This window comes from Acanthisitta chloris, unplaced genomic scaffold, assembly GCF_000695815.1.
Source record: "Acanthisitta chloris isolate BGI_N310 unplaced genomic scaffold, ASM69581v1 scaffold8389, whole genome shotgun sequence".
Taxonomy (NCBI): Eukaryota; Metazoa; Chordata; class Aves; order Passeriformes; family Acanthisittidae; genus Acanthisitta; species Acanthisitta chloris.
In genome coordinates, this window is record NW_008691008.1 from 25,850 (window position 1) to 49,680 (window position 23,831).

Sequence of the window (23,831 nt, forward strand, 5' to 3'; positions counted from 1 at the left end):
CTTTTTCTCACATCTAACCTAGACTTTCCCTCCTTCAGTTTGAACCCATAGCTGCTTTGTCATAAAATGTAGGTCACAGTTGTGGGTTTGCTTCATGTGGAAAGTGAGGGAAGAGGAAGGAGAGCAAAGCAGATAGGAAAGAAATCTGATTTCATTATGCCCTTTGGCTTGTGGTAAATCTGTATGAAGTAAGAGATGTGAGCAGATTTCTGTTAATTTCTCTGCAGTTTTGGGGTTGGCAGTCAGTGTTGTGGTTGGCACAGACTGTTTGGAGTCTGAGTTATGAGTCTGGCATTATATAGCTCTAGTAGGAAAAGTGACTTCTGGAGTACCTTACCTGGAGAAGAGGAGGCTCAAGGGAGACCTAATTATCACCCTCTGCAACTCCCTGACAGGAGGTTGGAGTCAGGTGGGGGTTGGTCTCTTCTCCCAGGCAACCAGCAGCAGGACAAGAGGGCACAGACTCAAGCTCTGCCAGGGGAGGGTTAGGTTGAAGATTAGGAAGAGATTTTTTTACAGAGAGAGTGCTCAGGCATTGGAATGTGCTGCCCAGGGAGGTGGTGGATTGACCATCCCTGGAGGTTTTCAAGCTGAGACTGGATGTGGCACTTAGTGCCATGGTCTGGTGACCACAGTGGGCCTGGACTCGGTGATCTTTGATGTCTCTTCCAACCTGGTTGATTCTATGATTTTATGATTAAAGATCAGTGCTAATATTATCAGATAAGGAATGTTTCTGTGAAGAAGTTGTTCAAGATGAACTGAAACAACCTCAGTGACTGTTCAGATTGTACCCTCATTTATTTACAAAGTTAACATTTTTCAAAGGAACAAGAACAGTGACCACCCCACTGCTGCTAAAAGTGCAATGTACCCACAATTCTGACTGTCTCCTAAAACTATAGAAAAATATTGTAATCATAAGAGAGGAAGTTTTGTATCCAGGAACATTTTGTCCCCTTTCTCAAACTTTTTTTTTTTTACAGCAAAAGTTGAGTACAATTGGAATCGGTCATATTTGAAAAATCAGTATTACTAAGGCAGAGCAAAGTCTACACATTTTTCTGATATATTGGTTTTCTAAGTATGTCTTATGTGAACTCTCTTCAAAACAAGGTTCTCATGGGTACTAAGAGCTTGTCAGTTGTCATACAGTAAACAGTTGTGTTGCTTAAACCTGATAATTCACAAATAGTTCAGAGTCATTTAAGTTGGATTCCATTTTCTTCAGCTATGTAGGCAAATCCCCCTGATGGTTACTAGTTTTGAGAAGTCTTGGGAGAAGGGATTTGTTTTAGTCATTTTACTCCAACAGTGTTGTACTTTTTCTCAGTATAAAACTTCTTTATGTAGCATCACTTTTCTTGTACAAACACTATAGAAAGCTGCTTTGTGTTTTATGCTCTGCTTAATACTAATATTTGGTTACTTCTGTTTTCCAGAGATTCTGAAGGTTATTGCAACCCTGATAAGGAATTCTCCCCAGTGTCCAGAATCACTGGAAGTTCGGAGAGCCTTCCTGTCAGATATGATTAAACTGTTCAATAACAGCAGAGAAAACAGGAGGTGAGAGAGCTTGCTGTGTGCACAGGCATCCAAAACAGAAGTACCTAGTGAAATACAGATTCACTTCTGGTCAACAAATTCTGTGCTCTAGTAGAGTCTGCAGTGTGTGAAATTAGAGGCATTTGCATGTAGCAATTTTTAACACATGTTGAATTCCTGACTTAGCTGATGTACATTGCTTAAAAATTTGATTTTGCATGTGTGTCTTCTGCAGGAGTTTGTTGCAGTGCTCTGTCTGGCAGGAGTGGATGCTTTCCCTTTGCTGCTTTAATCCAAAGACTTCTGAGGAGCAGAAGATAACTGAGATGGTCTATACCATCTTCAGAATTCTGCTCTACCATGCAATCAAGTACGAGTGGGGTGGCTGGCGTGTCTGGGTGGATACACTGTCAATCACACATTCCAAGGTGAGTGTTTGAAACAGTTGGCAGCTATTGTTGTGCTGTGTGATTAGATTTAGAGCCTTCAAGTGATGTATCCTACAGTGACATAGTCTTGAAGCCAAAGTATCACACAGTGAGACAGTCTTGAAGGTCAGTAATGAAATGAAAGCCATGTTTTAGAATCATAGAATCAACCAGGTTGGAAGAGACCTCAAAGACTGAGTCCAACCCTACCATGGTCACTAGCCCATGGCACTAAGTGCCACATCCAGTCTCAGCTTGAAAACCTCCAGGGATGGGGAATCCACCACCTCCCTGGGCAGCACATTCCAATACCTGAGCACTCTGTAAAAAAATCTCTTCTTAATATCATCTGCTTCTGCACATAACTTTGAGATAGATGACAATTATATGTTAATTTTGTTGTTTTAACACAAATATTTTTTCTCTTGTTGCCTCGAATTCTAGTGGTATTAGTTTATCCTGAAACCAAGAATGAGATAATGAAATTTGAGAGAATTTCTGAACGGTTGTAGGGCTGGTTGTGCTTTTTTGTAACACCAGGTGGCACACCACATCTATTCCTAAGCAAAAATACCTTCTAGTGACATCCAACGGCCCCAAAACAAATGAGTAAAAAGCAAAGAAACTAAAGTTAAGACAGATGCTTCAGCTGATAAGCTGTCATGGAACACAGGGTGAGAATGCAAATCATGGAATCATAGAATTTTAGGGGTTGGAATGGACATTAGAGATCACCCAGCCCCTGCCCTGGGCAGGGACACCTCCCACCAGAGCAGGTTGCTCAAGGCTCAGCCAACTCGGCTGTGAAACATGCCAGGGCTGGACAGCCTCCCTAGGCAACCTGTGCCAGTGTCTCACCACCTTCATAGGGAAAACTTCTTCCTGATAACTAATCTAATTTTCTCTCATTCAGTTTGCACCCATTGCCCCTTGTGCTGTCACTGCAGCTCCTAACACAGATCCTTGCAGTATGAATGAGACCATTACCCTTTATTATTGTTCTGTCTGGTTTTTGTTGCTGTTAGAAGCAGAATTATATCATAAGAGTTATTAGTGGCTCTTCCATTGAGGCACAGTACTATAAAAGGTAACTGCTCTGCCTTACTCTGAACAAAAGATTGAGGCCAGTATGGGGCCTCATCATTATTCTGGTTATTAGAAATATTTACTTAAATTAAATTAGAAATTATCTGTTTCTAAGTATGTGCAACTTGGCAGTGTGAAAAAGATACCTCTGAGTCCTGAAGATCACTTCAGGAGTCTAAGGAATTGTAGCATCTCTGAGATCATTGATTTTGCATGAATTTTTCCCCTCAGAACACGTCAGTCTCTGCTGACAGGAAGAGCACTGTTGTTTTGCATCTCTAGCTGTTGCATTCCTAACTTGATAGTGGATTACTGGGCTACAGGGGACAAATGTAAAAGTCTCTATAATAAAAGTGGGTGAAATAATTTCATTTATCAGTCATTTAGCTAAGTGAAATTCATGTCCAAAGCACCTAGGGCCAAATTTGAACCCCTCCAGAGATCCCATTTGAGTTACTGGAGCATTCTTAATATTCTCTTGTGTCAGTCAGCTCTAAAGTCTTCAGAAAAACCAGTTTCCTCTTTTTCCCCCTACATGCAAAGGGTGTGGGTGGAGCAGATTGTACAGTGGCAAATTGGAGCCAGAATAAAGATCCCTAATGTACTTTGCATAGGAACTGGCATAATTTACAGCATTTGTGACTGCCTGGAATTGCTGGGGAAGTGTCCCTGGGGACAGATGGAAAGGTAAATTTAGGATCAGCACCTTTCCATCTCCCTTATGCAGACCTTTGGGGTATTGAATGAAAAATTATCTAGCATGTTATCTTCTAATCTGTAGTTCTATTCTTAGACTCTTTCTATAAGATAATTAATGTCATTTGAACAGCATCTATGGCAAAAAGATTCTATGGATTTTTGGTCATTCTCCTCAGTGACTTAATGTGGCTAATCAATGGTCTAGAGCTCATAGAGAAAACCCCAAGATTTTATTGAGATGTCAAGAAATGTCAAGAAAAATACCCCCCAGTTTTAGAAAATACCAAAAAATAGAGGTGCAGGTGATGTGGGTTTTGTTTATTTACGTATATTTCAAAGACTGGTTTTGTGCAATGCCATAGTGAGTGAGATGGTGACCTGCCTCATTCTTTGTGTTTCCCATTTTTGGTTCCTGGCATGGTGGCATGGTAAGGAGTCCTTGGTTGTGCAAAATGCTTCCTGTAAGTTTTCCCAAGTCTAACTTGGTTGAATTTCCAGTCGATATATAAGGTCTGTCTGTCCTTCCAGCCTCCTTCAGAGGAACAGTAGGAGGGTAGAAGTGTGTGGCTGTGGGCAGAGCTAGGGGCAGTGTGGTGAGGTGATTTTGAGGGACTCATAAGGGAATTCAGTTTTTTTGGACATCAGTACTAATATTATCCAGTTCCAGAAGCCTAAATGAAAATGATTAAAACAACAAAAGCGAAAACCCCAGAAACTAACTTGATAACAGTGATATGAATGATGATGCAACAATAAAGATCAAAAAATTTCACCTTACTAGGCATTTTCTGTTTGAACTACTTAATAAGAATGAATACAATTTATGCAACTAACCATATAAAGCTAGATTTTAGAAGAGGAGAAGATTGTGTGGAGACCTCAGAGCACCTTCCAGGAGCTGAAGGGGCTCCAGGGAAGCTGCAGAGGGATCTGTGTTAGGAGCTGCAGGGACAGGACAAGGGGCAATGGGCACAAATTGAAGGAGGGAAATTGAGGTGAGATGTTAGGCAGAAGTTTTCCCTGTGAGGGTGGTGAGACCCTGTCCCAGGTTGCCCAGGGAGGCTGTGGCTGCCCCAAGCCTGGCAGTGTTCACAGCCAGGTTGGCTGAGCCTTGAGCAACCTGCTCTGGTGGGAGGTGTCCCTGCCCAGGGCAGGGGTTGGGGCTGGAGGATCTCTAAGGTCCATTCCAACCCCTAAAATTCTCTGATTCTATGAGGTATTTCATTACTCTCAGTTAATTACAGAAACATAAATTAGGATAAACATAAAAAAGATCTTTGTGGTAAAACCTTAGTAACCACTTGAAGATGTCCTTATAAACAGATATTAATATCTCATTATAATGAATTTTTAATCCCTCTAATTTTACTCCTTTGAAACATTCCTCTATCCTGTTCTGCTGCTGTTGAGATTCATGGAGATTCACACAGAGCATAGTGTAGACATAACTCAGTGGGTAAAGTGTTCGATGCTAAGTGCATCTCACATGGTTTTGATTTCCAACATGCTTTCAGAGTAATGTGGGAATTATGGCAACAAAAATATTTTCTTAACATCGCTAAGAGAATAACCAATTTGTGTTTTTCTTATTTCATCTCTAATTGTATTGGGTTACTGCTTATTTTTCCTTTTTACAACCCTCTGCACTATTCTTGCCACTAATTTATAACACCCTCCTATGATAAAGAACCTGTACATAAAGGACTAGTGTTACAGAATTGGATAGGTTTTGCAGAGCTACACATCAAGATACATGCAGCTGCTATAAAAAGCCAAAGAAACTCAATTGCAATTTTATTGTCCAGTTTGATAGATTTCCTGCCACCTCTGTAGCAGGGAAGCTGTTTGTCACTGTAACCCTCTCCTCCAACAGCTGCACAACCTTTTAGAAGCAGCAGAGGCTTTTCCAGCATAATTGCACCACATTAGCTTCCTTGCACTCAGAATTTAGGTGGTGTGTGTAACCTTTTTAAAGCCAAATTTCTTAACATTACTCATGGATTTTGCTCATTTCCATAGTATTTTTTGATGCTTTCCAGGTATTAAAACAGTGTGTACAAAGGTGTTTAATCTGTTGCTTCTAGTTCAGGGGAAATATGATTAGAAAAATGAAATAACAAGTGCAGTTTGTTGTAACCAGCCAGGGTTGAATTTCTGAAAGCATCTAAGAATTTCTAGTTTTCAAACACTCCAACCATGCTGGTTGGCCTTGGATTTTATCTGTGTAGCCATGTTACTTTGGAAAAAGGACTCAAGATTTTGGGGTTGATCATAGGAAACAATTAAAGAATGGTGCACAACTGCCTTTTTAACCTTTCAGCTTCCCCAAGGCTTCGAAATACAATGATTTGCACAGTGTAGAACACTCCTAAATTATCTGAATGCTTTAAACTACTGGGAAGACTAACATTTGCTTATTTTTGGCCCGAAATAGATTCTGCTGCTTAAAAGTTGCTTCATGTTACCATGTGATTCTGTTAAAGAGAATATCTTTGGGTGAATTCTGATTTTTGTGTAGTAGCTCAAGAAATTGTTCTTGAGTAAGACTCAGAAATGTTGCTATGTGTAAGCTGCAGAGCTGTTGCTAAGTGGAAAAATTTTGATCATGATCATAAAAAAATTTTGATGAATAAGATGTATAACTATAAAATGTTAGTGTACAATGTATTCCTAAATCATTGTTAGTTTGCAGTCTAAAGAAGTGCAGTTGTAATAAACATTGTGAGTGTTATGTAAACTTGTACATTCTTTTCTGCCCTGCTCCTTTAGTTTAAGAAGGGTTAAAAAAACCAACCCAGAGCATTTACACGTGCATTTGCCAGATTTTCATTGCTGTCTGATGAGGGAGAACTGCCAAAAGCAGCAATGATTAGGTGGTAGAGGAGTTAATGTATGATGGCAATTAAAAAAGTAATTTGCAGAGATGTGAATGTGGCTCAGGAGTTTTAGAAGTTCAGAGGCCTCAGAATCTGGAGTCCAAATCCCATTGGCATTCAGATAAGTTCCCGAGGACCATTTTGTCTGGTTTCTCTCCCTCTCTTGAAGGCACTAGGGTCTCCTATAGAGAGATCTTCAGGGCATTTTAAAGGCATCAAATGTTCTCCAGTCCTCTGCAAAGTGTCTATCGCCCTGAGGGGAAGCCAAGAGGGTCGTTGTGCTGCTGCAGGTTTTTGGTTTTCAATTGAGGTGATTTTTCCCCTCTACTCTGGTGAGACCCACCTGGAATACTGTGTGCAGTTTTGGTGTCCTCGACATAAGAAGGACATGGAACTGTTGGAGCAAGTCTAGAGAAGTGCCATGAAGTTGCTAAGAGGATGGATGAAGCCTTTGAGCAACCTGCTCTGGTAGGAGGTGTCCCTGCCCAGGGCAGGGGTTGGGGCTGGATGATCTCTAAGCTCCATTTCAACCCCTAAAATTCTAAGATTCTATGATTCCTCTCTCTATTCTACACAATTCCCTACCTGATAATGCAAAAAAAAAAAGGGCAAAATCTTAACATATAGTTAAAATGTTTTCTCTATGTTCCTTAATGCTATTGTCAATCATCTTACCCTTTCTCATTGCTGTATGCTAATTTTTCTCCTTGGCAATTAGTTAATGTTGGATGTCAAATTAAGCTGAAACTAATGGCAGAGGCAAATGTTGCAGTTATTAGCTCACAAGTGCCTTTAACTAGTAGTGCGTAGAGATGCATTCCAAGCATTGCAGACAGCTATGGATTAGCCATCAAATGATGGTGAAGATTAATGATTGGCCTTTTAGCTCGCTAATTTAGAACAATTTCTAGTAATTAATTTTGTACTATCAGCTTTACAGTTGCAAATGCCTTAAGGAAAAGAAAAAAATTACTTATGTGCAGTTAAGGTTCTTCAAGCTAAGAGTTGATCCTAATGTTTAATACCCTTATATACTCTTGTTTGTCTACTTGTCCTTAGTAATCATAATTTCTACTTCATTTTGCATCTCTGTGGATATTGATTTTCTTAACGTTGGGTGTTTTCTTTGGGTTGTGTGTTGTTTGGCTTTGGGAGCTCATGTGCTTCATGAACACCATGTCCTGCCCCAGAGGTGTGGGGGAAGAATTGTCCAGTGCCTCCAATGCACTACCACTATTTCTTGGTTTCCTGTCAAGCCAAATGATGGATTAATGTTGTGTTCAGAATTGTTTATAGGGGCTTCTTAAAAAGCTAGGTTTTACAAAGCACTAGCTGTTAAATGTGCATTATTTTTGATGCAAATAAGAACCCCCCTAACTCAAAACTCATGTTAGGAAAGTGCTGTTTCAGGTAGTCTGCCTAATTCTGTGCATTGGCATTTTAATTTGTTTTGTGTTTGAAGGACACTATTTAATATATTGTGACATGAATTCTTGCTGGTGTTTATGGTCAGAGTAGAAATGGTTTTTCTTCTTAAGTGGAGCTTGTTTTCTTGGAGGGGAGTGAAGTTCTCCTGTAGCCCAGTACTGCATAATTTTCGTTACCAGTGCTTCTTTCCTTACAGCTTCTCTCCCACATGCTCTTTCTAGCAGCAACCTATAATCAAATATTTCAGCCTGGTGAAGAGAAGGTTGTGTGGAGACCTCAGAGCACCTTCCAGGAGCTGAAGGGGCTCCAGGGAAGCTGCAGAGGGATCTGTGTTAGGAGCTGCAGGGACAGGACAAGGGGCAATGGGCACAAATTGAAGGAGGGAAATTGAGGTGAGATGTTAGGCAGAAGTTTTCCCTGTGGGGGTGGTGAGACCCTGTGCCAGGTTGCCCAGGGAGGCTGTGGCTGCCCCAAGCCTGGCAGTGTTCACAGCCAGGTTGGCTGAGCCTTGAGCAACCTGCTGTGGTGGGAGGTGTCCCTGCCCAGGGCAGGGGTTGGGGCTGGATCATCTCTAAGCTCCATTCCAACCCCTAAAATTCTAGGAGTCTATGATTTTATAAATCCATTATGGCAGATGGATGAACATTTGTAATAATTCACGCTCTTCTTTTTGTGCATAACTGATAGAAAATGAATGTATGAAGACTTCATTTTTTTAAAGAATATGAGTAAAATATCACAGTTCTATTTCTAGAAGTTTCAAATCATCTTGGACAAATAATATTATTCAGATCATGTGTTAGAGTAGTGCACTGCTCCTACAGTGCTTTTTATTTATCAAAGAATAATAGAATCTTAGAATTTAAGGGCTGTAATGGAGCTTAGAGCTCACCCAGCCCCACCCCCTGCCCTGGGCAGGGACACCTCCCACCAGAGCAGGTTGCTCAAGGCTCAGCCAACCTGCTGGCCTTGAACACTGCCAGGGCTGGGGCAGCCACAGCCTCCCTGGGCAACCTGACCTGGGCCATCACCACCCTCACAGGAAAAAAACTGGGAGTACCAACAGAGTAAGAAAATGTGCATTCAGACATTTAGTAGAACCTACTGTTCTGCTTTGTCTATGGAAAATGGGTATGATAGAGAGAAAGTGTTTTTAAAAAATAAAACCCTCAGCTGAAACTTATGTTGGGAAAATTTTGAGAACTAAGCTTACGGATAGATAAACATGTTATGGAAGATAAATCTAAATCCTAAGTAGAAAGGTATGGATAAACTAAATTGAATAACAGTGCAATAAAAACTTCAGTTAGTCTAGTGAGATTTTCTTTTAACACACAGCTATTTATTTTGGCAAATGAGTTTTATCAGTGTGTATAGAAATAGTTTTTCCATCTGGGAATTCTTTTAATATACCTAGAAACAATATTTTCAGCTGATCTGTAGAAAAATCTTTTCACTTTGATCAGGTTGTATAGCTGTTTTCATGTGCCTTTGGGTGAATAACATTCACCAGAGGAAACATCCTCTGGAGAATTTTATGTATCATTTGGGATCTGTAGGATTTTGGCTTTGTTATATGCTTCTCTCTGCTCTGACTTTGTGGAATTGTGTTTTTTTTTCATGTAAGCTTTTCAAAAGTTTATTTATCTTTGTGGATTTTTGAGCATACCAAAGGTGCTGAAATGATGTGAAAGATTTACTGCTTGTCAGTGTTTCCCCTCACAAAAAATTTGAGCTGTCTCCAGTCTACTCATTCTCTGGATGTTATGCTTAGCATATCCTTAGGATCAGTCTAGTTTCTGTTTTATTTTACATTGGTGTTACTTTTGTTTTCCCTTTCTTTTAGCCAGGAGTAACAGACACACTTAAGAAACATCAGCTCTCAGCTGAACTGATCTCCAACAAGAAATTATTTTTTATCATGGGAACAATGTCCAATATAAATTTGTGATAGAAATTTGTAGTTTGTGCATTGCCTTTGGCTTTGTTTTTTTTTCCTTCTGTTTCTTTTTTTTCGGAGAAAACAGTTGTTAATACATAATTTTTCATGCCCTTTCAACTCTGTTCTCTTAGGTAACTTTTGAGATGCACAAGGAGAGTCTTTCAGAAATGTACAGGGAGTACCAAGAGAAAGGAGTTGAAGGGAGTGGAGTATGTTCTTCAGCTCCAATTAGAACAGTCTCTGGAGTTAGCAAAGAAGCTGAAACTAAGAGAAAGCAACAATCTTTGGAGTTAAAAGAAGATGCTGCTGCTCCTTCCTGCATTCCTGGTGGGGATACAGAGTGCAGAACTGGAAAAAAAGAGACAGATAACTCATCAGATGGTGACCAACAAACTCAATCAGTGTCTAATCATAGGGAGGAGTTAGAGGGGGACGATAGGGACACTACACAGAGCCTAAATGCAGTGCCTTGTGTGGAATTTTCTCCAGAACCCGAACCAGTCAAGCCTAGTGCTTCAGAAATCAGTACTGGGATAGCTGAAGCAATTGAAGATTCTAACCAAGCTGACAAGCTTGGGGAAGAACCAGTTGCTGTCACTGCTGCTTCTTTAGCCGTGCAAACTGCTTCGGAAGGGGAAACTCCTGCAAGTTCAGAAAGACTAGAAAAATCAGCAGTAGAGGTGGAAGATGAAGATGACTTTGTTGATTTGAAAGATGAAAGTAGTATGACTTTACCCTCAGGAGAGTTTGTGGAAACAAGCAAGGTATGTAGCTCCAATGAAAGTGAAGTGACAAAGCCGGAAGAAACACCAGAGAAGGAACCTGAATCTGAGCCTTCAAAACCCAAAGATGCTGAAGGTATGGATGGGAAAAAACAAGAACTGACTTCACCAGAGACAGTGAGTTCTGCAGTTCCAGAAGTAGTGACTCAACCACCCTCAGAAGGGAAAAAGAAGCTGAAGGAAGAAAATACTCCTGTTAGTGAAACTAAAGCAACTGTGGAAAATGCAAATGCCCACGTTCCAGAGCCTGCTGGAGCCTCTGACAGAAGAATTGCCAAGCTTGATGTTTCTAGTGTTGCATCAGATACAAAAAGACTGGAACTGAAAGCTAACGCGTGTCTGGAAGCAGCTGTGCCCCCCAGATCCATACCTGAGGTAAATCCTGCCTGTCTTTCATCTGTCTAGCTTAAAAATCAAGAGAAGTTCTTAGGAAGTTTTGGAAAAAATGTGCACATACACATTTTGGGGATTTTACTCTGTGTGTGTTGTGAGTTTTATGTATAGAATGCTTTTAACCCTGGATTAAAATAGCCATAATGCTTAATAATTTGTGTCCTGAGAAGTGTCAAAGGATTTACTTTTGGTATATCCACTTGTGGACACTGAGTATTGGGCCCCATGGATACTTCCGCTGTGTTGGTAGTTCTGTTCTTAAGTATGAAGACTTGAAAGAAACGTTTCTATGTTCTGGGAGGATTTTATCTAGAATGTCATCTGCTTCTTTACCCTCCCTTTGGCTCTTTCAGTCTGGTCTCTTAACTCTTACAGTTATTGAGAAATGAACATTATATGTGCAGTAAAAGTAGCAAAACTTTTCCTTCATATCCTGATGGAACTTGTGAAAATAAAAATTTTAAACTCTAAAACTTCGACAGGATTGTCACTCCCTCCCATCATCCTACCTGTTCTGTGCAGGAATGATTTAAAACTGAGCTGCTGTTATGTGCTGCCATGCTCCACCGCTCTAGTCTTTATTTTCTAACTCAGCTTCTCCTGGTTAAAGAGTCATGTATCTGAGTACTTCCCTTCTGCAGAGATCCCTCCTAATGGATGCTCTTCATTCTGCACCATTCTTCCTTAAAGGAGGAAAATCACTGCCTGCAGCAACATACTCTCTCCCTGGGGTAAGGTTGGGCTGCTGCTTGTGGATGCCTAGACTGAGGTGTGGTAGTGCAGCTGTAGTCTAGTTTGTAGACTTGGTATCTCCATCAATAGCATCTGTGTGATAGTTTTAGTTTTATCTGTAGCCATGTACACAGTCTAAACTTGCCGAATACCTAGAAATCTCAAGTCTATGAAATGCATTTCATTGTATGGCATGGAAACTAATAGAGTGTGTTTTTTGTTTTATTTTGTCTGCAAACTGTGCATTCAGACCTCAAGGCAGCAAGTTTCTTCAGGACAGGAGTTAGCTGCTGCCTCGGATGGGCAGAGACGAGACACGAGGTCAACTGTGTTCCGTATTCCTGAGTTCAGGTGGTCCCTGATGCACCAGCGCCTGCTCACAGACCTGCTCTTCTCCATAGAGACAGACATTCAGATGTGGAGAAGGTACATTTCTGTGCTTCAGGGTCTGGACTAGCATTTCACTTCCAATCAGCTTTGTTGAAACTGCAGCAGAGTCATTCATTGACTTTGAGTATTGGACATTGGTGTTTTGCTCGTTCAGTAGCTTTGCTTGTTTTGTGACCTGTACCAAATTAGTCTCAGATATTTTTAAAAGATTTACAGAGATAAGTGTGTTTTGGTTGAAGGCCTGCACATAGATTTTGACTGAAGTCCTGGCTACATATAAATCAGTGGCAGTGTTACTGTTTATTGGACCAAGATTTTCCTGTTCCTAATGTATGTAAGGGCCTTTTTGTCTTTTATCAGTATCTAAACATGGACTGAAAAATAATGTATCCAAACCAGTATTGCTTTCTTTCTGCATTTGCACACACTGTTGCTGGTTTGATAGGGTTCTGTGAACACAGAGATGTTCATTTGAAAATTAACTTGGAACAGGGATCTGGAATGTAATCATCAAGATCTTTGAGAACAGTGGTAATTCTGCATTTTAATGTTAAGGTCTAATGACTTCAAAGTGGTGTCTGTTGTTAGCTTGTAGTGGTGAAAATCAAATTTAAATTGACCCATATAGCTGTACTGACCTGATAGAAAGGAATCTAAGGCTGAAGAAATAAGTGATGAAAACAATGCGAACTGAGGTGAATTTTTGTCTGACTATAATTTTTAGGATGTGCTTAAGTTAACCTATCAGGACATAATCAGATATAGCTAAAATACATTTTTAGTTTTGCTTCTGTTTCGTGAAGTTTTTGTGCTTTGTGGATTTTGCATTTCTCTGAGAAACCCTTTTGATTTCCTGTAATTTCCCAAAGACTTAAGTTCAAGTCGAATTCATAGTTCCAGGAAAGTTCAGTTTCCTGATACTGTGACTTTTGCTGTAGCAAAAAATTGTAGACCAGCCTATAATGTATCTTTACCCAAGTGATGATTAACACACATCTAGGTGTTTTTAGCAACTTATGGTCTTGAGCAGCTTAAGAGCAGAAAGGAAATGCAGTTTTAGGTTAGATTGAGGCACATCAGTTGACCTTTACAGTCCGGTGCTCTTTGCTGCCCTACTGCTCACTGTCTGGTCTTAGATTTGTGAAAGCATAAGTATGCTAAAATACCACAAAAATAAAGGTTTATTCTGTGTTTTCGGGTTTTGTTTTGGACAGCCATTCTACAAAAACTGTGATGGACTTTGTGAACAGCAGTGACAACGTGGTCTTTGTGCACAACACAATTCACCTCATCTCTCAGGTGATGGACAACATGGTCATGGCCTGTGGTGGAATATTGCCATTGCTTTCTGCTGCCACATCTGCCACTGTAAGAAATGCCATTTTTACTTGGAAATATATCACTTGTGGGAGGATGCCTTTCTTTATGGAGTGTATTAAGTATTGTATCTGTCCTTTTGGGAAGCAGGAAATGTGTGTGGGATATTTCCACAGACATCTCTTTCCTCCCTTTGCTTCCTCCATGCTTTCCCCAAGATAAATTGGGTGTTTGCCTTCTTTGCCTGAAGGCATAAAAAGAAGTTGCCTGGTTCTATAGCCCCATAGTGGCCTGGAATGGGATTAAATCCCAGTACTAATGGTTGTTCCTAGAATATGACTAATTACTCTTTTTGAATGTGACTGATAAAGGACTTCCAGCATACATTTGTCTTCATTTAGCTGGTAGGTATATCACCTTTGTGAAGAACTAAAGGTTGCTTTCAATTTTTCTCCGTGTAGCATGAATTGGAAAATATTGAGCCAACTCAAGGACTTTCAGTAGAAGCATCTTTAACATTTCTCCAGAGGTTAATCAACCTTGTGGATGTGCTGATTTTTGCAAGCTCTCTCGGTTTCACGGAGATTGAGTCTGAGAAGAACATGACATCGGGAGGAATTCTGCGACAGTGTCTTCGTCTGGGTGAGCAAACAAGAGCACTTCATGAGCAGAGGAGATTGCTGGAGCTCAGTAGTTAGCAACTGTTAGCTTTGTCTGTTTTCCTGCCTTGCATTTTAAGTCCAGGTTAAATTTAGTCAAATATTGAGGTCTTTTCCTATTTCACACTTGCTATGTTCTGCAATTCATATGTTCTTTAGCAGTAGCCTGACTGTTGTTGGATGCATGTTTTCATTTTCCCTGTGAAGGTACTTCTTTTGCTAAAGTTCCCCACAGAGTCAAGGCTGAGAATAGAGCAACTTTAAGAAAAAATTGTCTTGCACTAGATGAAAAAAACCATGAACCTTTGCAATACTTAGAAAAGAGGTTTAAAACTTGAGGTCAGTATGTGAAGCTGCGGTGAAAACTAGAGGTGTTCGTTTCTGAAGGCTTCAAATTGGGAAGTAGTTGTACCCAGTTATTATAGTATGTTTGCATCAAATTGAGAAGAAAGGGGTTGTTACCTAAAAAGGTAGCAAATGTTGTAGAAATGAGAATATACCAAATCACAAGAGAGTTCAGGTGGTTAATACAGGAGGAAAGTATTCATGCTAGTTGCATGTTTTAAGACTTTGTACTAAAAAGTTGAATTTGAATGAGTGCCGGAGCAGCTCAGAGCCTCAACAGTAACTAGCCTTCCTCTCCCTTTCTAGGCAGTTAAAACTTTGTGCAGGTAGAACAAGATTTATGGGATGCAAACAGGTAGAGAGGTGGGGGAGTTCTTTTTTCCTTTGAAAATAATATTAGAAGATCAAACAGGTACAACTGTGCAGCTCAAAACAATCAGTGGTGGAACTTGAGCACATTTAGTCCAAGAGGAACAGAGCATTGTGGAGCAAATGTTCTTTGCTTCACTGGTGTCTCACTTGTCTTTCTCCCTTGCTAGTCTGTGAAATTTAGCTGTCTACACCTTACCCACCCCGTGGTTGTATGCATGGTAAAATTGCTACCTCACTCACTTGGAGGTACCCATTAGACATAGCACACACATAGCTGAGTATGTATTATTAGTTATACATTATTAATTTTGAGCCTTGTTTTGCAACTGTTTAAAACTTACGGAAGCCAAATATTGTAGTAATGTGCATAAACTTGTAAGTGATAAACAGATTTGTATTATGCATCTCTAAGGGAATATAGACACTATTATTTCTCAGAGTAACTCTTATCATTTCTTCTCCCCTCAAGTGTGTGCTGTAGCCGTCAGGAATTGCTTGGAGTGCCAGCAGCATGCACAGGTGAAGCCTGTTGGGGACACTGGGAAGAGCCAAAAAGCTGTGCAAGGTGTTATAGGATCAGCAAAGTCTGCAGCAAAGGCAAGTATGAGGCCACACTCAGGAGCACAAAAATCAGTCATTGTTGCTCAGCACAGAGGAAAAAGTTTTGAAATATATACCTGCACCACTGATATTTTACTAGAGCCAAAGGGCAGAACAGTGGAAACCCTGAAGGACTTTTTTCTAAGATGTGAATTTAACATTTATATATTCAACCTTCCACAGTGAAATAAACATGTCACAAGATTTTGCCAGGTTTTTTTCCTCTCCTTTAAAGATGAAATGCATGTCTGCTCTTTGTGCTCTAGTTCTGACAACAGGATGTACAGTGGGTGATTGTGTGCACTTCATGATTCTTGGCAAAATGCTTTAGAAAACAGCATCTTAAACACTTGGGTTTTTTTAATAGAGTCCAGTGGACATTGTGACTGGTGGAATTTCTCCAATACGAGACCACGACAGACTCCTGCAGGATATGGATATTAATCGCCTCCGAGCAGTAGTTTTCAGAGACATAGTAAGTGACAAAGAATGTTGTTTTCTCTGTAGGTAGATTTCTGCATCTCTGTTTGCTGAACACTTGCTCTGTGTTAAGTAGTTTGGCTAAACTGGAGGTACAAAATGGTAATTGGGAACTGGTAACACTGTGCAGCTGTTGTGGTGTTTGGGGTGGGAAGGAGAGGTGAAAACCAAGTGCCTACTGATCAGGCTCTTTGGTGTGTTCCTTAGAGCTAATTCTCTGGAATTCTGCCTTAAAATAAGTTGTGTTTAATACAAATATGTATCATAGACTCATAGAATCATAGAATTTTAGGGATTGGGATGGAGCTTAGAGATGATCCTGCCCCAACCCCTGCCCTTGAGCAGGTTGCTCAAGGCTCAGCCAACCTGGCTGTGAACACTGCCAGGCTTGGGGCAGCCACAGCCTCCCTGGGCAACCTGGCACAGGGTCTCACCACCCTCACAGGGAAAACTTCTGCCTAACATCGAACCTAACTTTCGCTCCTTCAATCTGTGCCCATTGCCCCTTGTCCTGTCCCTGCAGCTCCTAACACAGATCCCTCTGCAGCTTCCCTGGAGCCCCTTCAGCTCCTGGAAGGTGCTCTGAGGTCTCCACACAACCTTCTCTTCTCCAGGCTCAACATCCACAACTTCCTAACCTAAATTTCCCTCCTTCAATTTGAATCTGTTCCCCCTTGTCCTCTCACTGCAGTTCCTAACCAATATGTGCTTTCAACACTTTACATAGACAAAGTGGTTTTGTGTTACTTATGTATCATGAATATGTTCATCCTTTTTGAAAAATTAGTATCTTTCTATCTAATTAGACGTTAAAGGTCATCTCTAATTCCTTTAGTTCCCCTCAGAGGAACCAATTTGTGTGGATGTGCTGTAAGTATGCATATGGTTTTTAGTCTTGAATTGACTAAAAATATCTTTGCCCTGTGTCAGCAACTTTCTAGCTGTTATTGAGGAAATTGAGATTGATTGCTTAAAAAAACACCTCTGTAAGCAAATACAGGAGCTGTAATGGCTGTGAGTCATTGGTGGCCACGAGCTTGGACACCAGAACTTATTTTGCAATAATTGGTCCGTTTAGCAAGTGTAATGATTTATACAGTGACTTTTGTGCTGTGCAGAATAGTGAAACATCTTTGCATTTTTCCTTTACAGTAATTATTGATTGAAACATGGTTCTTGCAATCCCTACTTGAGTATCAGTGTGCCAAAGAGTGACAGGAAGTGAATCTTCCATACTGGTGGCAACTAAAATATTGTAATAGAAGACAGACCTGTGAATAAAAGGGACCTAGTCCCTGCACTAATTCAAAGCCTGTAGTCAAAACACACAACCACAGCCCAAGTGGTCGTATTTGTAAATGAAAAACAAGAGGATTAGTGCCACTTGAATACAATTGCTGTATTCCTAGTTTTATAGGTGAGACAAAATGTGGCTAGAGAATATTGTTCTTCCATCGTTGGCATATCAGCTTACTCTTGGTCTGTTTATGTAGTGCTGGGCATACTTTGCAGAAAAATGTTCATGTTGCTGAAATTGTAATGCATTGTGTGTCTCTTTCTTTTTACAGGAGGATAGTAAACAGGCTCAGTTTTTGGCTTTGGCTGTTGTATATTTCATTTCTGTGCTCATGGTTTCAAAGTACAGAGATATACTGGAGCCCCAGAATGAAAGACGAGCACCAAACCAAAGCCAGTCCCTCAAGGACTCAGAGAATGAGAACAGTGAGACTCCTGCTGCAGGTGAGCTGTTAATTATTTTGCCAAGTGAAAGAATGTTTTGGAATTCTGTAGCAATCCATGTGAAATTGTACAGAAACATGTGCATTGTAGCTGCTGAAGTAACTCAGTATTCACAAATGCTTGTGCAGAAACATCACTATAGGTTAGCTGTAAGGTTAAATATGCTTAAGCACAGAGTGGTAGTTTTTGAAATCAGACTCATCTCTGTGGTTCTTTAGGGCAGTCAATTAATTTTAGTTCTTTGTGTCAATTTCTTCTATTTTCTTGTCTCAATTTTTGGATGTTATAATTTTTCAGCCTTCTCAGAAATTAGAAGGAAATGATTCTGTTCTAAGTTTGCTCTTCAGTACTTACAAACAGCATTAAAGACAAGAAGAAACACTTATACCTGTGTTATTTAACTTCTCACCTATTGCCGTTGCTTCTTTAGGAGCAACATGGTGAATGCAGTGCTGTTAATCATGACCTCAAAACATATGTTTTTTTTTGGTGTGAACAGGTGTGGAAACCCCATCTGCTGCTCTTGGTGCTTCAGCCTCCACTGAAGATGCAGAAAATGCAGCATCTCTACAGAGAAGGGATTCTGGTCTTGGGGAGGAAGCAGCTTCAGGACAAACCAACAGCTTGGGCAGTGTTGCAGATGCAGGACCTCCAAATGTCAGTGCAGATCCAGATGCTGTCAGTGGAGTACGAGGGACACTTGTAGAAGCAAATAAGGAGGGCAGAAGTGAGACAGGAACTGTAGACAGTAAACCTGCAGCTTCTGTGCCAGCTGCAAAAAATGTCAATGTAAAGGACATCTTGAGAAGCTTGGTAAGCACACCAGCTGATGGGACTGCAGTGGATGCTGCTCTTCTGCCACCAGCCTTCCTTGGAGTGCTGGGTGATGGAGCTGCTGAGCAGCCTGTACAGTTCCATTCCTTTGACAGGTAAGGTAACAGCTGAAATGCTTGGGCTATTATATTTTTCTTCAGGTATCTGTAAGGAACAGGGAAAACACACACCTGAGTGCACCAGAATTCATGTACAAGGTCATCTAATATGACTATAATCAAGATGCTTTGATTGAGAAGTAGAACCTTTGACTGCCGCTAACATCACAGAGGTTCTACAATACATGGGTTGCTATGTCATGCTGGGAAAGACTGTGGAAATGAAAAATGACTCCTGATTGGGTTGTACTTAAAGGTCTTGGAAGACACCTCCCACCACACCAGGTTGTTCAAGGCTTCATCCAACGTGGCTGTGAACACTGCCAGGGTTGGGGTAGCCACAGCCTCCCTGGGCAGCCTGGGACAGTGTCTCACCACCCTCACAGGGAAAACTTCTGCCTAAGATCTAACCTAAATTTCCCCCCTTATAATGTCTTTCATCCTTCAACAGTTCCATGTGACCTCAGCACGTCAGGGGCTGTGCTTTGGCTTGATTTTTCATTTCCTTGCTTTTGTGGGTATGTCTGGTAGAGAAAAGTGTACTTAATGATGTAGAAGTCTAATCAATGATCGTCTGGTAATGACACACACAATCTTGGATCTGTGGTAAATGTGATAAAGTATGTTGGTAACTAGCTAATAAATCAGTTCAAAAGCCAGAAGAACTCTGTATTTGAAACATATTTAAAGTTGTAGAAACAGGAAAATTCATGGCCCCTTGAAGATGACTGTGTCTTTCTGGAGTGTGACTGCTTAAAATACAAGTTTATGCTCTGAAATGACACCTAGTGACAACAACAGGAAGGAATTGTGCTGGGGAAAAAATCTCACAACTTTTTAACAAACTGGAATAGAGTTGGAAATTGTAGCTCTTATCTCTGGGGCAGCCAAAAATACCGAGTTGCATTATGAAGGTTTTTGGGAAAACAGGCTTTGGGATGCTCTGATTTTCTTGTCTGGTTTGTGTTTAATATATTGTTTGATGGCAAACACAAGTTCGGTGAAGGGTGTATTTTCCCTTTTTAAAGGCACTTTGTTAAAAGTAGTTCCCATGTAGCAGTTTAGCAGTGGGGTATCTCTGGGAATTTCAAAGCATCTCTCTGATCCTACATTTATCTCAGGAATGCTGTGTCAGAAATCAAAACTCTCCTCATATCTTAAGGATTATCAACTTCCCAGCCATAGCTGGAGAGTATACAGTAACAGCTATGTGAGTGAAACCTTACTGAAAGGCTGCCAGGTTGCAAACCCTTGCAAACAGCTAGGTGTGTGTGTTCATTCCCATGCCAAAAATCTTCCCCTTATCTTCTCTGAAGATACAATCTCGTGATTAGTGGGTGCCAGGGGTTTATCATGATAAACTTCAAGACTTGCCTTGGCTTTTACCCAAGATCCATAGGGACATGAATTAATGTTCCAATTTCAGTGTGCCCTAAACCAGCAGTTTTCTTATTTAGCAGTGATCTTGTAGAAACAGAGGCAGGGCTAGTGCTAGCAAGTTTAAACAAAACAGAAATAAGAATAACCAAAGCTTGGGATAAAGAGAGAGATGACATTTCTCTTCAGTTAGCCTAATAAGCCCCCATAACCTCTCACTTGCCATTTTACTGTGCACTTTAAAATCAAACCTTGATCTCCTGGCTTCTTTGTGGAAACATTCAATAACCATGTCATTAAAGGAGGCTGATGCTGAGGGTTCAGAGGAATATAGGCTCTTAAATCATGGAGCTCAAACCTGCAGCTGTGCTCTGACTTACTGAGCAGATATGTTAATAAGCTTGTTTATCTTTTTGGAGCATCATCTATAAGCTGCTTAGGTTGGCTCAGCCTGTGCTTGCTCATTTGTCAGTCCATGGTGTGCAAGTGTCTTTGTAATGGTTGGTTGTGAGAGCTAAATTTCATCCAAGTCTTTTATTTTTCTTAATGTGGAATGAATACATTTTAGACTTCATTGATTTGGGCCTCGAATGTAAAGAGAAGAAACTTGTTGTTGACAAGATTAAGTCTATCAGGTGTAGGTGGACACAGAGTATGACAATGGGGGATCTGTAGATAAAAGCACATGTGGTGATGAAAAGCTTGGCCCTTTCAGCACACCAACAATTTGCATTCTGCGCGGGCTCAAAAGGCCAACACCATTTGAAGTCTTCTCCCTGCCAAGCTGATTTTCAAGTTCTCTGCCTAAATGGATTGTTTTCTTTCTATCATATCTTCTTTTCCTCTCCCCCACCCCCTCTGATCTCTCATGGTTTTTTGAGAGTCTCTTTTTCTTTCTTTCTTCTTGGGTGTTTCAAGGGAGACAGAGGAGAATGGGTATTGTCTCCAGACAGCAGAGCCCACAGAGGGACACTGACAGGGCAGGCTGCTTTGCTGCCTCTCAAAGTAGAGTTAAAAACAAGTCTCTGATCCTCTTTATTGGTCTTTTGCTCCTTGCATAGGAGCCTTGCAGTGAGCATCATTTGGAGAGCCTGGAACAAGGCTATTTTCCTTCAATTTTGAGTTAAAACCATCATCCCACAGGGCTTCAGACAAACTGTCACCTACGTTGCATTGCAGTGCTAAAAACTGGAATGCTGAGAATTAAATTTGTGTAAATGTAGGTTAAGAGCAATCAGAACTCATGTAAGTATTTTTGAGTTGCAGTGAGATCATCAGTTTGAGCTGCCCCATTTTGTATTAGGAATATTTGACCTGCACCCAAGGAAAATTTGCACCTTGAAATAGATTTAAAATGAAATGTGAACTTCACAGCTTGATAAGAAATAAATAAATTGGGAAATTTGTTTGTTGGGAAAATGCTCAAATTTTAGGAGATGTAGGTATTTTCTATTGTTTTATTGAGACAGAAGAATCAGTGATCTGAAACCAAGGAATGGTTCACTAAGTAAATCCTTATAGAAGTTGGCAGAACAGATCATTATTGCGTGAGCCTTTGTCTGTGCTTGAAGTCAGTGTTGAGCTCAGGGCTCTGTGCTCGTTCAGCAGTGAATAATTGTCTGCACCACGAAGACTTCTCACACTTCAGCATAATTGGGACTAATAACACACTGACCTTCTGGCTGAGGTGTATTTATGGTGGATACTTCTCACTGTGCCTGACCTGTGTTTATCAGTTCACGTGCTGTAAATTCTCGTTTAAACCTTAAATGTTTGTCTTTTTTTCACTTAAGTATCTCATATAGTCATGGAAATGAGGCAGCTATAGAAAGTATCATCTTCATGTAGTGCTTGAGCTCTCCTTGAAACAGACCTCAAGAATAGTTTTGTGCAGCTTTTCTAGTTTATTTTTCCAGTCTCTGAATATTATGATAATGGATGTTTTAATATACAAATCCAGTGTGAAAATGCAGAGTTAATTTAAGTGGTTGGATGATGTGTATGTGAAGGGATGAAATGTGTTGATGCTTTTTTCCATGGGACACATCTCTTCCCATGTCTGGAGGTGCTTAATGCTCCTTGTTATTCTGGTGAAATTAGTGCTTGATTGCAGATGGTTTTGAAAATCTATTACTTTTGTAGATCTGAGAAATAGACTATAAGGCATTTATGGATGAATATTTTATTCCTGTGTGTAGCAGTATTTAACTTTGCAAGAAATGCTTATCAGTTTAGCTACAAAAAGAACTGTCTTATCTGGGTACTCTTTAAAAGCAAGTGCCTTATTAGGTAAGGGAAGTTGAAAGCACATTAATTTTTGAGACAATTCTGACAAATGTACCTGATTTAATAATGTGCTAAACACTCAGTGTTTTCCACAGAGTTTATTCACTGCAGTACTTAAACTTGATTTTCCACTGTCTCACATTCTCTCTGCCAGTTGCATTCATTTTTCTTATATTAGCATTTAAATAATCTCACGGAAGAAGAACACAAAGGAACATTGGGAGTTAGTGGCAAATATTTCTGTTGGAGCACAGTTGCATTTCCACCTAAATATTCAGAGAAAATAGGATTTTACTACACAGAGAAGGAAGGAAAAATATAGGGTTTTAGAATGTAAATAAAGAACCATGAGCAGTGTTTGTTCTTAAAAGAATCTTAATTTACTTTCCAAGTATGTGGTGAATATGAATCAATGTGATTGTTGAGTTGGACTTCGATACCTTTTGAAGAAGGTCTGGCAGCCTTCCAGGGTCTGCAGGGGCTCCAGGGAAGCTGCAGAGGGATCTGTGTTAGGAGCTGCAGGGACAGGACAAGGGGCAATGGGCACAAATTGAAATAGGGAAAGTGAGGTCAGATGTTAGGCAGAAGTTTTCCCTGTGAGGGTGGTGAGACCCTGTGCCAGGTTGCCCAGGGAGGCTGTGGCTGCCCCAACCCTGGCAGTGTTCACAGCCAGGTTGGCTGAGCCTTGAGCAACCTGCTCTGGTGGGAGGTGTCCCTGCCCAGGGCAGGGGTTGGGGCTGGAGGATCTGATTGATTCAAACCCCGAAAATTCTGTGATTCTATGATAACTTAAAATACAACCTGCTTCATAGTTCCTGAGGCTCTTAGTAGGGTCAGAGAGTAGGATCAGTGGCATTCACAGGCAGTCAGAGGCCACAGCCACTCTGATTTGATATTTTGAGAGAATTCTGATTGATTATAAGCCCTGGAAACAAAAGGTTTCTCTATGAGATTTGTTTTTTCCCTTAGGGTAGTTTGATGTCTTCCAGTTTCAAATTAATCTAATGAATTCTGTGTGTTGGACAGACACAACCTGTCTGTGCATAACTTCCATCTCCACCTGCCCCACAGTTTGTCACTGAACACTCTCCCATATCACCTTGCTTCCAATAGGATTGTGCCTGTATTACTTAGCAGCAAAAGGATAATTATTTCTGTAACTTCATGGGTGTGCAAAGAAATCTTTCCAGATCATGCACTGAGGTCTCATGGGGTAGACATGTACTTATAATGTGTCTGTTTGATTTTGGATGTAATACTATTGATTAGTCATCCTTGAATTGGATATCTACACAGTAAACCAGCTTGAAATCTGTAAATGAATACAAAGCTCTGCTTCAGTGCTGAATCCTGAATGTTGGAGAAAGGTCTGAAACTTTACTCTGTGCATTTGTACTCAGTGAACTTGTGTTCATTTTCCAG

At 40.5% G+C, this 23,831-nt stretch overlaps 1 protein-coding gene across 1 annotated transcript in view; it reads left to right on the forward strand.

The window, feature by feature from the left end:
• The window catches only part of LRBA (LPS-responsive vesicle trafficking, beach and anchor containing), a 142,111-nt gene that overhangs the window by 22,486 nt on the left and 95,794 nt on the right, over window positions 1-23,831 (forward strand). Inside the window, exons 19-28 of the mRNA XM_009082076.1 lie at window positions 1,443-1,566; window positions 1,781-1,973; window positions 10,136-11,161; window positions 12,162-12,337; window positions 13,516-13,669; window positions 14,080-14,260; window positions 15,464-15,591; window positions 15,962-16,069; window positions 17,643-17,814; window positions 18,314-18,743. Coding sequence (XP_009080324.1) covers window positions 1,443-1,566; window positions 1,781-1,973; window positions 10,136-11,161; window positions 12,162-12,337; window positions 13,516-13,669; window positions 14,080-14,260; window positions 15,464-15,591; window positions 15,962-16,069; window positions 17,643-17,814; window positions 18,314-18,743 — 2,692 coding nt within the window. The remainder of the gene's footprint in view (window positions 1-1,442; window positions 1,567-1,780; window positions 1,974-10,135; window positions 11,162-12,161; window positions 12,338-13,515; window positions 13,670-14,079; window positions 14,261-15,463; window positions 15,592-15,961; window positions 16,070-17,642; window positions 17,815-18,313; window positions 18,744-23,831) is intronic.